General features: G+C 37.9%; 1 protein-coding gene across 1 annotated transcript in view; it reads right to left on the bottom strand.

Annotated features, from left to right (window-relative positions):
• The window catches only part of LOC311243432 (phosphoglucomutase-1-like), a gene marked incomplete at both ends in the record, with an annotated part of 107,919 nt that overhangs the window by 20,154 nt on the left and 70,476 nt on the right, over positions 1-17,289 (bottom strand). The window contains one exon of the mRNA XM_084332663.1: positions 1,750-1,881. Within this exon, the coding sequence (XP_084188789.1) occupies positions 1,750-1,881 (132 nt within the window). The remainder of the gene's footprint in view (positions 1-1,749; positions 1,882-17,289) is intronic.

Here is a 17,289-nt window from a genome sequence, read left to right as displayed (position 1 = left end):
TAACCCTTTGCCGTGTTGGCAGTGAAAGGGTTATTAACCTTCTGTCTTGTCGCAGTGTAAGGGTTAACCCTTTGGTAGTGTGGTAGTGAAAGGGTTAAAGGGTTAAAGGAAGAGAGGAAGAGAGAGATAGACAAGAAGATAGATACCAGTCTCCTCTCTGTGCGTTCAGTAGAAAGCTATCTGGCTGCACGTTAGCCTAGCTTAGCACAATGAATAGAAGCGGACATGACCGGTTAGCCTTCGGCTGATAAGCTAATTTCCCAAAAATTTTGCTGTGTTCTTTTAACTCTTAAGCTTTAGGCAGCACACCTTGGGTGGTTTCACAGACACAGGCTTCGATTAAGACATTCATCTTGAATAGTTATAGGAAATAGCTAGAACATTTAAGCGGATAAAAAAAAAAGGCTTACATTTTGGATTATTTACTTCTGGACTATGGACTCAAGATATATATTTTTTATATTCAAGAATGTATTTGTGTGGATTTAAATGTAGGTGTCTCTTGGCTTTTTCCATCAAAGTCACTTTGAACAACTTAACAGGATGTAGGATAGTATTGAGAGACATTGGAAATTAACAGAGAACATCCGCTTCAGAGAGTGGAATGATGAGCTCGCTAGATTAACCTCTTTTGAGCAACTTATATACACAAAGTTAATAATAGCGTACATGTGTTCAAAAAGACTTGGGGTCCATATTTGAGAACGATAGGTAAATAAAAGTCAGGATATCTTAGGTCCGATTTATATTCTCTGTGCATTTTATAATTATACAATAGATATGCCATGTGTAACCGTAACATGTAACATGTAACGACTGATTATATGATCAGGGTGAGGAATGTGCTGGACTGTATTTCTCTTTTTTTATTATTATTTTTGTTGTTGTTGTTGTTGTTGTTGTTGTTCGTTTGTTTGTTTAATTTTGTAAATTTATTTTATTTATTTATTTATTTATTTATTTATTTATTATTATTTATTTATTTATTATTTATTTATTTATTTATTTATTTATTTATTTATTTATTTATTTATTTATTTATAATATTTAATTATTATTATTATTATAAAAAAATATTCAGGTGGCGGCTGGGTGGCGCAGCGGACATTGCGCTCGTCACCAACGCAAGAGACACCGGTCTTGAATCCGGCTGTCAGCGTTGCCTCCGGCTTGGGCCGGCCGTCATACTGACTCAATTGGCAGAGCCAGCGGGGGAGGGGAGTCGATGGGTGGTATCCTGGTCATTGTAAACAGCGACTCCTACAGGTCGGTTGGGGGACGCCTGCACAGCAAAGTCAGGAAAATGGCGGGGGCAGTGTGAGCCTCCCACACGTTACACCTCGCCAATGAGAGTCCGCGCTGGCGGGTGAAAAGAAGTGACTGGCTGCCTCCACATGTATCGGAGGGGACACGTGATGCAAGGCTTCTATCCTCCCTACGACCAACCAGTGGGGGGCACATGCGAGCAACGATCAGGACAGGGGAGGGGAGAATTGGCACGAGAGGAAATTGGGATGGGGAGAAAAATCACAGAAAAGGGAGGAAAAAAGTAGATAATTTTTTTTTTTTTTTTTTTTATAATTTTCAGGTTGGTTTTCCGATCCTTTTAGTTTTGTATCACAATGATGTGATGTGGAAAACATGTAAAGAGACTGTCTGAATAATGGAAAATGCAATAAAAAAAGTTTAAATATATAATATATATTTTTTTTTAAGTCACTTTGAACGTGACAGAGACTCCCTACCTACCTGTGTGTCTTGGAAGACGTCCTCCTTCTCATAGCTGTCCATGTAGATCCGGACCGTGGCACCAGCGCCCCCTGCTGCTCCACTCAGCCGGTAGATTATTCGCGATCCGTCAGAGAAGATTATCCGTAAACCCTGCAAAAATCGAAACGGCAGGTATAGCTTATAATAATAATAATAATAATAATAATAATAATAATAATAATAATAATAATAATAATAATAATAATAATAATAATACATTTTATTTATAAAGCGCCTTTCAGGACACTCAAGGTCGCAGCACAACAATTAAAAACAGTTCATTTACAATAGAATAGAATAGAATAGAATAGAAATACTTTTATTATCCCGTGGGAAATTTGGCACTACAAATCGCTCAACATTTAAACATTTAGACAGGACAGGTCACAAATTAGAATAATAACACAAATCGAATCAAGTTGCCTAGGATAAGAGTAGAGTAAAATAGAATAAAAATGGAATAAAAATGGAATAAAATAATGGAATAAAATATACAGTAATCACAATCAAGTTTAAAATAAAATCAGACGTACGCCTAAACAGGTGGGTTTTGAGGTGGGTTTTAAATGGGATGATGGAGTCAATGTTCCTGATGTCGGGGGGGGGGGGGGGAGTTCCAGAGGGGGGGGGGGTTCCAGAGGGGGGGGTTCCAGAGGCGGGGGGCAGAGCAGCTGAAGGCTCTTGACCCCATGGTGGACAGACGGGCTGGGGGGGGGGGGGGGGGGAGTTCCAGAGGGGGGGGGGGGGGGGGGGCAGAGCAGCTGAAGGCTATTGACCCCATGGTGGACAGACGGGCTGGGGGGGGGAGTTCCAGAGGGGGGGGGGGGGGGCAGAGCAGCTGAAGGCTCTTGACCCCATGGTGGACAGACGGGCTGGGGGGGGGAGTTCCAGAGGGGGGGGGGGGGCAGAGCAGCTGAAGGCTCTTGACCCCATGGTGGACAGACGGGCCAGGGGGACGGTCAGGTTGATGGAGGAGGCAGACCTGAGGGACCGGGTGGGAATGTTGATGTGGAGGAGGTCGGACAGGTACGTACTCTACTGTACTGTACTGTAATAGCCTAGAAGTACAGCAAGAAAGTATATATATCGTGGCGTAACTTCTTAGACCACACAGCCCCTCTGGTAGTCCATCTGAAAAGCACTTGCAGCAGTGTTTTTTATTTGAATTTTTTTTTAGATGTTGGAAACAGGCATTATTATTGTATTCCATCATCTATGGATTTACATCGTTCCAAAAAGCAGGGAGGTCATTGTTTAGTGAAGGTCTCTTACATATGGGTCACCACACCGCACCGGCCTCTTAACCTGCGCCCCCACAAGTGGCTATTTTAGTTTTCATTTTTGAGGACTGCATATTTTTTTTGCAAACCAAAACAACATACTTTATACTTATAGCACATGTTATAGCCTGGTCTCTTTATACTTATAGCACCTGTTATAGCCTGGTCTCTTTATACTTATAGCATCTGTTATAGCCTGGTCTCTTTATACTTATAGCACCTGTTATAGCCTGGTCTCTTTATACTTATAGCACATGTTATAGTCTGGTCTCTTTATACTTATAGCACATGTTATAGCCTGGTCTCTTTATACTTATAGCACATGTTATAGCCTGGTCTCTTTATACTTATAGCACCTGTTATAGTCTGGTCTCTTTATACTTATAGCACCTGTTATAGCCTGGTCTCTTTATACTTATAGCACCTGTTATAGCCTGGTCTCTTTATACTTATAGCACCTGCTATAGTCTGGTCTCTTTATACTTATAGCACCTGCTATAGCCTGGTCTCTTTATACTTTATACTTATAGCACCTGCTATAGCCTGGTCTCTTTATACTTTATACTTATAGCACATGTTATAGCCTGGTCTCTTTATACTTATAGCACATGCTATAGCCTGGTCTCTTTATACTTATAGCACCTGCTATAGCCTGGTCTCTTTATACTTTATACTTATAGCACCTGCTATAGCCTGGTCTCTTTATACTTATAGCACCTGTTATAGCCTGGTCTCTTTATACTTATAGCACCTGCTATAGCCTGGTCTCTTTATACTTATAGCACCTGCTATAGCCTGGTCTCTTTATACTTTATACTTATAGCACATGTTATAGCCTGGTCTCTTTATACTTTATACTTATAGCACCTGCTATAGCCTGGTCTCTTTATACTTTATACTTATAGCACATGTTATAGCCTGGTCTCTTTATACTTTATACTTATAGCACCTGTTATAGCCTGGTCTCTTTATACTTATAGCACCTGCTATAGCCTGGTCTCTTTATACTTTATACTTATAGCACCTGCTATAGCCTGGTCTCTTTATACTTATAGCACCTGTTATAGCCTGGTCTCTTTATACTTTATACTTATAGCACCTGTTATAGCCTGGTCTCTTTATACTTATAGCACATGCTATAGTCTGGTCTCTTTATACTTATAGCACCTGTTATAGCCTGGTCTCTTTATACTTTATACTTATAGCACCTGTTATAGCCTGGTCTCTTTATACTTATAGCACATGTTATAGCCTGGTCTCTTTATACTTATAGCACCTGTTATAGCCTGGTCTCTTTATACTTATAGCACCTGCTATAGCCTGGTCTCTTTATACTTTATACTTATAGCACCTGTTATAGCCTGGTCTCTTTATACTTATAGCACCTGCTATAGCCTGGTCTCTTTATACTTATAGCACCTGTTATAGCCTGGTCTCTTTATACTTATAGCACATGTTATAGCCTGGTCTCTTTATACTTTATACTTATAGCACCTGTTATAGCCTGGTCTCTTTATACTTATAGCACCTGCTATAGCCTGGTCTCTTTATACTTATAGCACCTGTTATAGCCTGGTCTCTTTATACTTATAGCACCTGCTATAGCCTGGTCTCTTTATACTTATAGCACCTGTTATAGCCTGGTCTCTTTATACTTATAGCACCTGTTATAGCCTGGTCTCTTTATACTTATAGCACCTGTTATAGCCTGGTCTCTTTATACTTATAGCACCTGTTATAGCCTGGTCTCTTTATACTTATAGCACATGTTATAGCCTGGTCTCTTTATACTTATAGCACCTGCTATAGCCTGGTCTCTTTATACTTATAGCACCTGTTATAGCCTGGTCTCTTTATACTTATAGCACCTGTTATAGCCTGGTCTCTTTATACTTATAGCACCTGCTATAGCCTGGTCTCTTTATACTTATAGCACATGTTACAGCCTGGTCTCTTTATACTTATAGCACATGTTATAGCCTGGTCTCTTTATACTTATAGCACATGTTATAGCCTGGTCTCTTTATACTTATAGCACATGTTATAGCCTGGTCTCTTTATACTTATAGCACATGTTATAGTCTGGTCTCTTTATACTTATAGCACCTGCTATAGCCTGGTCTCTTTATACTTATAGCACATGTTATAGCCTGGTCTCTTTATACTTTATACTTATAGCACCTGCTATAGCCTGGTCTCTTTATACTTATAGCACCTGCTATATCCTGGTCTCTTTATACTTATAGCACCTGTTATAGCCTGGTCTCTTTATACTTATAGCACCTGCTATATCCTGGTCTCTTTATACTTATAGCACCTGCTATAGCCTGGTCTCTTTATACTTATAGCACATGTTATAGCCTGGTCTCTTTATACTTTATACTTATAGCACCTGCTATAGCCTGGTCTCTTTATACTTATAGCACCTGTTATAGCCTGGTCTCTTTATACTTATAGCACATGTTATAGTCTGGTCTCTTTATACTTATAGCACCTGCTATAGCCTGGTCTCTTTATACTTATAGCACATGTTATAGCCTGGTCTCTTTATACTTTATACTTATAGCACCTGCTATAGCCTGGTCTCTTTATACTTATAGCACCTGCTATATCCTGGTCTCTTTATACTTATAGCACCTGTTATAGCCTGGTCTCTTTATACTTATAGCACCTGTTATAGCCTGGTCTCTTTATACTTATAGCACATGTTATAGCCTGGTCTCTTTATACTTATAGCACATGTTATAGCCTGGTCTCTTTATACTTATAGCACCTGTTATAGCCTGGTCTCTTTATACTTTATACTTATAGCACCTGTTATAGCCTGGTCTCTTTATACTTATAGCACCTGCTATAGCCTGGTCTCTTTATACTTATAGCACCTGCTATAGCCTGGTCTCTTTATACTTATAGCACCTGTTATAGCCTGGTCTCTTTATACTTATAGCACATGTTATAGCCTGGTCTCTTTATACTTATAGCACATGTTATAGCCTGGTCTCTTTATACTTATAGCACATGTTATAGCCTGGTCTCTTTATACTTATAGCACCTGCTATAGCCTGGTCTCTTTATACTTTATACTTATAGCACCTGCTATAGCCTGGTCTCTTTATACTTATAGCACATGTTATAGTCTGGTCTCTTTATACTTATAGCACCTGCTATAGCCTGGTCTCTTTATACTTATAGCACATGTTATAGCCTGGTCTCTTTATACTTTATACTTATAGCACCTGCTATAGCCTGGTCTCTTTATACTTATAGCACATGTTATAGCCTGGTCTCTTTATACTTATAGCACCTGTTATAGCCTGGTCTCTTTATACTTATAGCACATGTTATAGCCTGGTCTCTTTATACTTATAGCACCTGTTATAGCCTGGTCTCTTTATACTTTATACTTATAGCACCTGCTATAGCCTGGTCTCTTTATACTTATAGCACCTGTTATAGCCTGGTCTCTTTATACTTATAGCACCTGTTATAGCCTGGTCTCTTTATACTTATAGCACATGCTATAGCCTGGTCTCTTTATACTTATAGCACCTGCTATAGCCTGGTCTCTTTATACTTATAGCACCTGTTATAGCCTGGTCTCTTTATACTTATAGCACCTGCTATAGCCTGGTCTCTTTATACTTATAGCACCTGCTATAGCCTGGTCTCTTTATACTTATAGCACCTGCTATAGCCTGGTCTCTTTATACTTATAGCACCTGTTATAGCCTGGTCTCTTTATACTTTATACTTATAGCACCTGTTATAGCCTGGTCTCTTTATACTTATAGCACCTGCTATAGCCTGGTCTCTTTATACTTATAGCACCTGCTATAGCCTGGTCTCTTTATACTTATAGCACCTGTTATAGCCTGGTCTCTTTATACTTATAGCACCTGCTATAGCCTGGTCTCTTTATACTTATAGCACCTGCTATAGCCTGGTCTCTTTATACTTATAGCACCTGTTATAGCCTGGTCTCTTTATACTTATAGCACCTGTTATAGTCTGGTCTCTTTATACTTATAGCACATGTTATAGCCTGGTCTCTTTATACTTATAGCACATGTTATAGCCTGGTCTCTTTATACTTATAGCACCTGCTATAGCCTGGTCTCTTTATACTTATAGCACCTGCTATAGCCTGGTCTCTTTATACTTATAGCACCTGTTATAGCCTGGTCTCTTTATACTTATAGCACCTGTTATAGCCTGGTCTCTTTATACTTATAGCACCTGTTATAGCCTGGTCTCTTTATACTTATAGCACATGTTATAGCCTGGTCTCTTTATACTTTATACTTATAGCACCTGCTATAGCCTGGTCTCTTTATACTTTATACTTATAGCACCTGCTATAGCCTGGTCTCTTTATACTTATAGCACCTGTTATAGCCTGGTCTCTTTATACTTATAGCACATGTTATAGCCTGGTCTCTTTATACTTATAGCACCTGTTATAGCCTGGTCTCTTTATACTTTATACTTATAGCACATGTTATAGCCTGGTCTCTTTATACTTATAGCACCTGCTATAGCCTGGTCTCTTTATACTTATAGCACCTGCTATAGCCTGGTCTCTTTGTACTTATAGCACATGCTATAGTCTGGTCTCTTTATACTTATAGCACATGTTATAGCCTGGTCTCTTTATACTTATAGCACCTGTTATAGCCTGGTCTCTTTATACTTATAGCACCTGTTATAGCCTGGTCTCTTTATACTTATAGCACATGCTATAGCCTGGTCTCTTTATACTTATAGCACATGTTATAGCCTGGTCTCTTTATACTTATAGCACATGTTATAGCCTGGTCTCTTTATACTTATAGCACATGCTATAGCCTGGTCTCTTTATACTTTATACTTATAGCACCTGTTATAGCCTGGTCTCTTTATACTTATAGCACATGCTATAGCCTGGTCTCTTTATACTTATAGCACATGTTATAGCCTGGTCTCTTTATACTTATAGCACATGTTATAGCCTGGTCTCTTTATACTTATAGCACCTGTTATAGCCTGGTCTCTTTATACTTATAGCACCTGTTATAGTCTGGTCTCTTTATACTTATAGCACCTGTTATAGCCTGGTCTCTTTATACTTATAGCACATGTTATAGCCTGGTCTCTTTATACTTATAGCACATGTTATAGCCTGGTCTCTTTATACTTTATACTTATAGCACATGTTATAGCCTGGTCTCTTTGTACTTATAGCACCTGTTATAGCCTGGTCTCTTTATACTTATAGCACCTGTTATAGCCTGGTCTCTTTATACTTATAGCACATGTTATAGCCTGGTCTCTTTATACTTTATACTTATAGCACCTGTTATAGCCTGGTCTCTTTATACTTATAGCACATGTTATAGCCTGGTCTCTTTATACTTTATACTTATAGCACCTGTTATAGCCTGGTCTCTTTATACTTATAGCACCTGTTATAGCCTGGTCTCTTTATACTTATAGCACCTGTTATAGCCTGGTCTCTTTATACTTATAGCACCTGCTATAGTCTGGTCTCTTTATACTTATAGCACATGTTATAGCCTGGTCTCTTTATACTTTATACTTATAGCACATGTTATAGCCTGGTCTCTTTATACTTATAGCACCTGTTATAGCCTGGTCTCTTTATACTTATAGCACCTGCTATAGCCTGGTCTCTTTATACTTATAGCACCTGCTATAGCCTGGTCTCTTTATACTTATAGCACCTGTTATAGCCTGGTCTCTTTGTACTTATAGCACCTGCTATAGTCTGGTCTCTTTATACTTATAGCACCTGCTATAGCCTGGTCTCTTTATACTTATAGCACCTGTTATAGCCTGGTCTCTTTATACTTATAGCACATGTTATAGTCTGGTCTCTTTATACTTATAGCACATGTTATAGTCTGGTCTCTTTATACTTATAGCACCTGCTATAGCCTGGTCTCTTTATACTTATAGCACATGTTATAGTCTGGTCTCTTTATACTTATAGCACCTGCTATAGCCTGGTCTCTTTATACTTATAGCACCTGTTATAGCCTGGTCTCTTTATACTTATAGCACATGTTATAGCCTGGTCTCTTTATACTTTATACTTATAGCACCTGCTATAGCCTGGTCTCTTTATACTTTATACTTATAGCACCTGCTATAGCCTGGTCTCTTTATACTTTATACTTATAGCACATGTTATAGCCTGGTCTCTTTATACTTATAGCACCTGCTATAGCCTGGTCTCTTTATACTTATAGCAGCTGTTATAGCCTGGTCTCTTTATACTTATAGCGCATGTTATAGCCTGGTCTCTTTATACTTATAGCACATGTTATAGCCTGGTCTCTTTATACTTATAGCACCTGTTATAGCCTGGTCTCTTTATACTTATAGCACCTGTTATAGTCTGGTCTCTTTATACTTATAGCACCTGTTATAGCCTGGTCTCTTTATACTTATAGCACATGTTATAGCCTGGTCTCTTTATACTTATAGCACATGTTATAGCCTGGTCTCTTTATACTTTATACTTATAGCACATGTTATAGCCTGGTCTCTTTGTACTTATAGCACCTGTTATAGCCTGGTCTCTTTATACTTATAGCACCTGTTATAGCCTGGTCTCTTTATACTTATAGCACATGTTATAGCCTGGTCTCTTTATACTTTATACTTATAGCACCTGTTATAGCCTGGTCTCTTTATACTTATAGCACATGTTATAGCCTGGTCTCTTTATACTTTATACTTATAGTACCTGTTATAGCCTGGTCTCTTTATACTTATAGCACCTGTTATAGCCTGGTCTCTTTATACTTATAGCACCTGTTATAGCCTGGTCTCTTTATACTTATAGCACCTGCTATAGTCTGGTCTCTTTATACTTATAGCACATGTTATAGCCTGGTCTCTTTATACTTTATACTTATAGCACATGTTATAGCCTGGTCTCTTTATACTTATAGCAGCTGTTATAGCCTGGTCTCTTTATACTTATAGCACCTGTTATAGCCTGGTCTCTTTATACTTATAGCACCTGCTATAGCCTGGTCTCTTTGTACTTATAGCACCTGCTATAGTCTGGTCTCTTTATACTTATAGCACCTGCTATAGCCTGGTCTCTTTATACTTATAGCACCTGTTATAGCCTGGTCTCTTTATACTTATAGCACATGTTATAGTCTGGTCTCTTTATACTTATAGCACCTGCTATAGCCTGGTCTCTTTATACTTATAGCACATGTTATAGTCTGGTCTCTTTATACTTATAGCACCTGCTATAGCCTGGTCTCTTTATACTTATAGCACCTGTTATAGCCTGGTCTCTTTATACTTATAGCACATGTTATAGTCTGGTCTCTTTATACTTATAGCACCTGCTATAGCCTGGTCTCTTTATACTTTATACTTATAGCACCTGTTATAGCCTGGTCTCTTTGTACTTTATACTTATAGCACCTGCTATAGCCTGGTCTCTTTATACTTTATACTTATAGCACATGTTATAGTCTGGTCTCTTTATACTTATAGCACATGTTATAGTCTGGTCTCTTTATACTTATAGCACCTGCTATAGCCTGGTCTCTTTATACTTATAGCACCTGTTATAGCCTGGTCTCTTTATACTTATAGCACATGCTATAGCCTGGTCTCTTTATACTTATAGCACATGTTATAGCCTGGTCACTTTATACTTATAGCACATGTTATAGCCTGGTCTCTTTATACTTATAGCACCTGTTATAGCCTGGTCTCTTTATACTTATAGCACCTGTTATAGTCTGGTCTCTTTATACTTATAGCACCTGTTATAGCCTGGTCTCTTTATACTTATAGCACATGTTATAGCCTGGTCTCTTTATACTTATAGCACATGTTATAGCCTGGTCTCTTTATACTTTATACTTATAGCACATGTTATAGCCTGGTCTCTTTGTACTTATAGCACCTGTTATAGCCTGGTCTCTTTATACTTATAGCACCTGTTATAGCCTGGTCTCTTTATACTTATAGCACATGTTATAGCCTGGTCTCTTTATACTTTATACTTATAGCACCTGTTATAGCCTGGTCTCTTTATACTTATAGCACATGTTATAGCCTGGTCTCTTTATACTTTATACTTATAGCACCTGTTATAGCCTGGTCTCTTTATACTTATAGCACCTGTTATAGCCTGGTCTCTTTATACTTATAGCACCTGTTATAGCCTGGTCTCTTTATACTTATAGCACCTGCTAAAGTCTGGTCTCTTTATACTTATAGCACATGTTATAGCCTGGTCTCTTTATACTTTATACTTATAGCACATGTTATAGCCTGGTCTCTTTATACTTATAGCACCTGTTATAGCCTGGTCTCTTTATACTTATAGCACCTGCTATAGCCTGGTCTCTTTATACTTATAGCACCTGCTATAGCCTGGTCTCTTTATACTTATAGCACCTGTTATAGCCTGGTCTCTTTGTACTTATAGCACCTGCTATAGTCTGGTCTCTTTATACTTATAGCACCTGCTATAGCCTGGTCTCTTTATACTTATAGCACCTGTTATAGCCTGGTCTCTTTATACTTATAGCACATGTTATAGTCTGGTCTCTTTATACTTATAGCACATGTTATAGTCTGGTCTCTTTATACTTATAGCACCTGCTATAGCCTGGTCTCTTTATACTTATAGCACATGTTATAGTCTGGTCTCTTTATACTTATAGCACCTGTTATAGCCTGGTCTCTTTATACTTATAGCACATGTTATAGCCTGGTCTCTTTATACTTTATACTTCTAGCACCTGCTATAGCCTGGTCTCTTTATACTTTATACTTATAGCACCTGCTATAGCCTGGTCTCTTTATACTTTATACTTATAGCACATGTTATAGCCTGGTCTCTTTATACTTATAGCACCTGCTATAGCCTGGTCTCTTTATACTTATAGCACCTGTTATAGCCTGGTCTCTTTATACTTATAGCGCATGTTATAGCCTGGTCTCTTTATACTTATAGCACATGTTATAGCCTGGTCTCTTTATACTTATAGCACCTGTTATAGCCTGGTCTCTTTATACTTATAGCACCTGTTATAGTCTGGTCTCTTTATACTTATAGCACCTGTTATAGCCTGGTCTCTTTATACTTATAGCACCTGTTATAGCCTGGTCTCTTTATACTTATAGCACATGTTATAGTCTGGTCTCTTTATACTTATAGCACATGTTATAGTCTGGTCTCTTTATACTTATAGCACCTGCTATAGCCTGGTCTCTTTATACTTTATACTTATAGCACCTGTTATAGCCTGGTCTCTTTATACTTATAGCACATGTTATAGCCTGGTCTCTTTATACTTTATACTTATAGTACCTGTTATAGCCTGGTCTCTTTATACTTATAGCACCTGTTATAGCCTGGTCTCTTTATACTTATAGCACCTGTTATAGCCTGGTCTCTTTATACTTATAGCACCTGCTATAGTCTGGTCTCTTTATACTTATAGCACATGTTATAGCCTGGTCTCTTTATACTTTATACTTATAGCACATGTTATAGCCTGGTCTCTTTATACTTATAGCACCTGTTATAGCCTGGTCTCTTTATACTTATAGCACCTGTTATAGCCTGGTCTCTTTATACTTATAGCACCTGCTATAGCCTGGTCTCTTTGTACTTATAGCACCTGCTATAGTCTGGTCTCTTTATACTTATAGCACCTGCTATAGCCTGGTCTCTTTATACTTATAGCACCTGTTATAGCCTGGTCTCTTTATACTTATAGCACATGTTATAGTCTGGTCTCTTTATACTTATAGCACCTGCTATAGCCTGGTCTCTTTATACTTATAGCACATGTTATAGTCTGGTCTCTTTATACTTATAGCACCTGCTATAGCCTGGTCTCTTTATACTTATAGCACCTGTTATAGCCTGGTCTCTTTATACTTATAGCACATGTTATAGTCTGGTCTCTTTATACTTATAGCACCTGCTATAGCCTGGTCTCTTTATACTTTATACTTATAGCACCTGTTATAGCCTGGTCTCTTTGTACTTTATACTTATAGCACCTGCTATAGCCTGGTCTCTTTATACTTTATACTTATAGCACATGTTATAGCCTGGTCTCTTTATACTTATAGCACATGTTATAGTCTGGTCTCTTTATACTTATAGCACCTGCTATAGCCTGGTCTCTTTATACTTATAGCACCTGTTATAGCCTGGTCTCTTTATACTTATAGCACCTGTTATAGCCTGGTCTCTTTATACTTATAGCACCTGCTATAGCCTGGTCTCTTTATACTTATAGCACCTGCTATAGCCTGGTCTCTTTATACTTATAGCACATGTTATAGTCTGGTCTCTTTATACTTATAGCACCTGTTATAGCCTGGTCTCTTTATACTTATAGCACATGCTATAGCCTGGTCTCTTTATACTTTATACTTATAGCACCTGCTATAGCCTGGTCTCTTTATACTTATAGCACCTGCTATAGCCTGGTCTCTTTATACTTATAGCACCTGTTATAGCCTGGTCTCTTTGTACTTATAGCACATGTTATAGCCTGGTCTCTTTATACTTTATACTTATAGCACCTGCTATAGCCTGGTCTCTTTATACTTATAGCACCTGCTATAGCCTGGTCTCTTTATACTTATAGCACCTGTTATAGCCTGGTCTCTTTATACTTATAGCACCTGCTATAGCCTGGTCTCTTTATACTTATAGCACATGCTATAGCCTGGTCTCTTTATACTTATAGCACCTGTTATAGCCTGGTCTCTTTATACTTATAGCACATGTTATAGCCTGGTCTCTTTATACTTATAGCACATGTTATAGCCTGGTCTCTTTATACTTTATACTTATAGCACCTGTTATAGCCTGGTCTCTTTATACTTTATACTTATAGCACCTGCTATAGCCTGGTCTCTTTATACTTTATACTTATAGCACCTGCTATAGCCTGGTCTCTTTATACTTATAGCACATGTTATAGCCTGGTCTCTTTATACTTATAGAACCTGCTATAGCCTGGTCTCTTTATACTTTATACTTATAGCACCTGTTATAGCCTGGTCTCTTTATACTTTATACTTATAGCACCTGTTATAGCCTGGTCTTTTTATACTTATAGCACCTGTTATAGCCTGGTCTCTTTATACTTATAGCACCTGCTATAGCCTGGTCTCTTTATACTTATAGCACCTGTTATAGTCTGGTCTCTTTATACTTTATACTTATAGCACCTGCTATAGCCTGGTCTCTTTATACTTATAGCACCTGTTATAGTCTGGTCTCTTTATACTTTATACTTATAGCACCTGCTATAGCCTGGTCTCTTTATACTTATAGCACCTGTTATAGCCTGGTCTCTTTATACTTATAGCACCTGTTATAGCCTGGTCTCTTTATACTTATAGCACCTGCTATAGCCTGGTCTCTTTATACTTATAGCACATGTTACAGCCTGGTCTCTTTATACTTATAGCACATGTTATAGCCTGGTCTCTTTATACTTATAGCACATGTTATAGCCTGGTCTCTTTATACTTATAGCACCTGCTATAGCCTGGTATCTTTATACTTATAGCACCTGTTATAGCCTGGTCTCTTTATACTTATAGCACCTGTTATAGCCTGGTCTCTTTATACTTATAGCACCTGCTATAGCCTGGTCTCTTTATACTTATAGCACCTGCTATAGCCTGGTCTCTTTATACTTATAGCACCTGTTATAGCCTGGTCTCTTTATACTTATAGCACCTGCTATAGCCTGGTCTCTTTATACTTATAGCACATGTTATAGCCTGGTCTCTTTATACTTTATACTTATAGCACCTGCTATAGCCTGGTCTCTTTATACTTTATACATATAGCACCTGCTATAGCCTGGTCTCTTTATACTTTATACTTATAGCACATGTTATAGCCTGGTCTCTTTATACTTATAGCACCTGTTATAGCCTGGTCTCTTTATACTTATAGCACCTGCTATAGCCTGGTCTCTTTATACTTATAGCACCTGTTATAGCCTGGTCTCTTTATACTTATAGCACCTGCTATAGCCTGGTCTCTTTATACTTTATACTTATAGCACCTGTTATAGCCTGGTCTCTTTATACTTATAGCACATGTTATAGCCTGGTCTCTTTATACTTTATACTTATAGCACCTGCTATAGCCTGGTCTCTTTATACTTATAGCACCTGTTATAGTCTGGTCTCTTTATACTTATAGCACATGCTATAGTCTGGTCTCTTTATACTTATAGCACCTGCTATAGCCTGGTCTCTTTATACTTATAGCACCTGTTATAGCCTGGTCTCTTTATACTTTATACTTATAGCACATGTTATAGCCTGGTCTCTTTATACTTTATACTTATAGCACCTGTTATAGCCTGGTCTCTTTATACTTATAGCACATGTTATAGCCTGGTCTCTTTATACTTTATACTTATAGCACATGTTATAGTCTGGTCTCTTTATACTTATAGCACATGTTATAGTCTGGTCTCTTTATACTTATAGCACCTGCTATAGCCTGGTCTCTTTATACTTATAGCACATGTTATAGTCTGGTCTCTTTATACTTATAGCACCTGTTATAGCCTGGTCTCTTTATACTTATAGCACATGTTATAGCCTGGTCTCTTTATACTTTATACTTATAGCACCTGCTATAGCCTGGTCTCTTTATACTTTATACTTATAGCACCTGCTATAGCCTGGTCTCTTTATACTTTATACTTATAGCACATGTTATAGCCTGGTCTCTTTATACTTATAGCACCTGCTATAGCCTGGTCTCTTTATACTTATAGCACCTGTTATAGCCTGGTCTCTTTATACTTATAGCGCATGTTATAGCCTGGTCTCTTTATACTTATAGCACATGTTATAGCCTGGTCTCTTTATACTTATAGCACCTGTTATAGCCTGGTCTCTTTATACTTATAGCACCTGCTATAGTCTGGTCTCTTTATACTTATAGCACATGTTATAGCCTGGTCTCTTTATACTTTATACTTATAGCACATGTTATAGCCTGGTCTCTTTATACTTATAGCACCTGTTATAGCCTGGTCTCTTTATACTTATAGCACCTGTTATAGCCTGGTCTCTTTATACTTATAGCACCTGCTATAGCCTGGTCTCTTTGTACTTATAGCACCTGCTATAGTCTGGTCTCTTTGTACTTATAGCACCTGCTATAGTCTGGTCTCTTTATACTTATAGCACCTGCTATAGCCTGGTCTCTTTATACTTATAGCACCTGTTATAGCCTGGTCTCTTTATACTTATAGCACATGTTATAGTCTGGTCTCTTTATACTTATAGCACATGTTATAGTCTGGTCTCTTTATACTTATAGCACCTGCTATAGCCTGGTCTCTTTATACTTATAGCACATGTTATAGTCTGGTCTCTTTATACTTATAGCACCTGTTATAGCCTGGTCTCTTTATACTTATAGCACATGTTATAGCCTGGTCTCTTTATACTTTATACTTATAGCACCTGCTATAGCCTGGTCTCTTTATACTTTATACTTATAGCACCTGCTATAGCCTGGTCTCTTTATACTTTATACTTATAGCACATGTTATAGCCTGGTCTCTTTATACTTATAGCACCTGCTATAGCCTGGTCTCTTTATACTTATAGCACCTGTTATAGCCTGGTCTCTTTATACTTATAGCGCATGTTATAGCCTGGTCTCTTTATACTTATAGCACATGTTATAGCCTGGTCTCTTTATACTTATAGCACCTGTTATAGCCTGGTCTCTTTATACTTATAGCACCTGTTATAGTCTGGTCTCTTTATACTTATAGCACCTGTTATAGCCTGGTCTCTTTATACTTATAGCACCTGTTATAGCCTGGTCTCTTTATACTTATAGCACATGTTATAGTCTGGTCTCTTTATACTTATAGCACATGTTATAGTCTGGTCTCTTTATACTTATAGCACCTGCTATAGCCTGGTCTCTTTATACTTTATACTTATAGCACCTGTTATAGCCTGGTCTCTTTATACTTATAGCACATGTTATAGCCTGGTCTCTTTATACTTTATACTTATAGTACCTGTTATAGCCTGGTCTCTTTATACTTATAGCACCTGTTATAGCCTGGTCTCTTTATACTTATAGCACCTGTTATAGCCTGGTCTCTTTATACTTATAGCACCTGCTATAGTCTGGTCTCTTTATACTTATAGCACATGTTATAGCCTGGTC

Source organism: Notolepis coatsorum (genome assembly GCF_963971535.1).
Source record: "Notolepis coatsorum genome assembly, chromosome: 17".
NCBI lineage: Eukaryota > Metazoa > Chordata > Actinopteri > Aulopiformes > Paralepididae > Notolepis > Notolepis coatsorum.
This window is presented reverse-complemented; position numbering and strand designations above follow the sequence as displayed.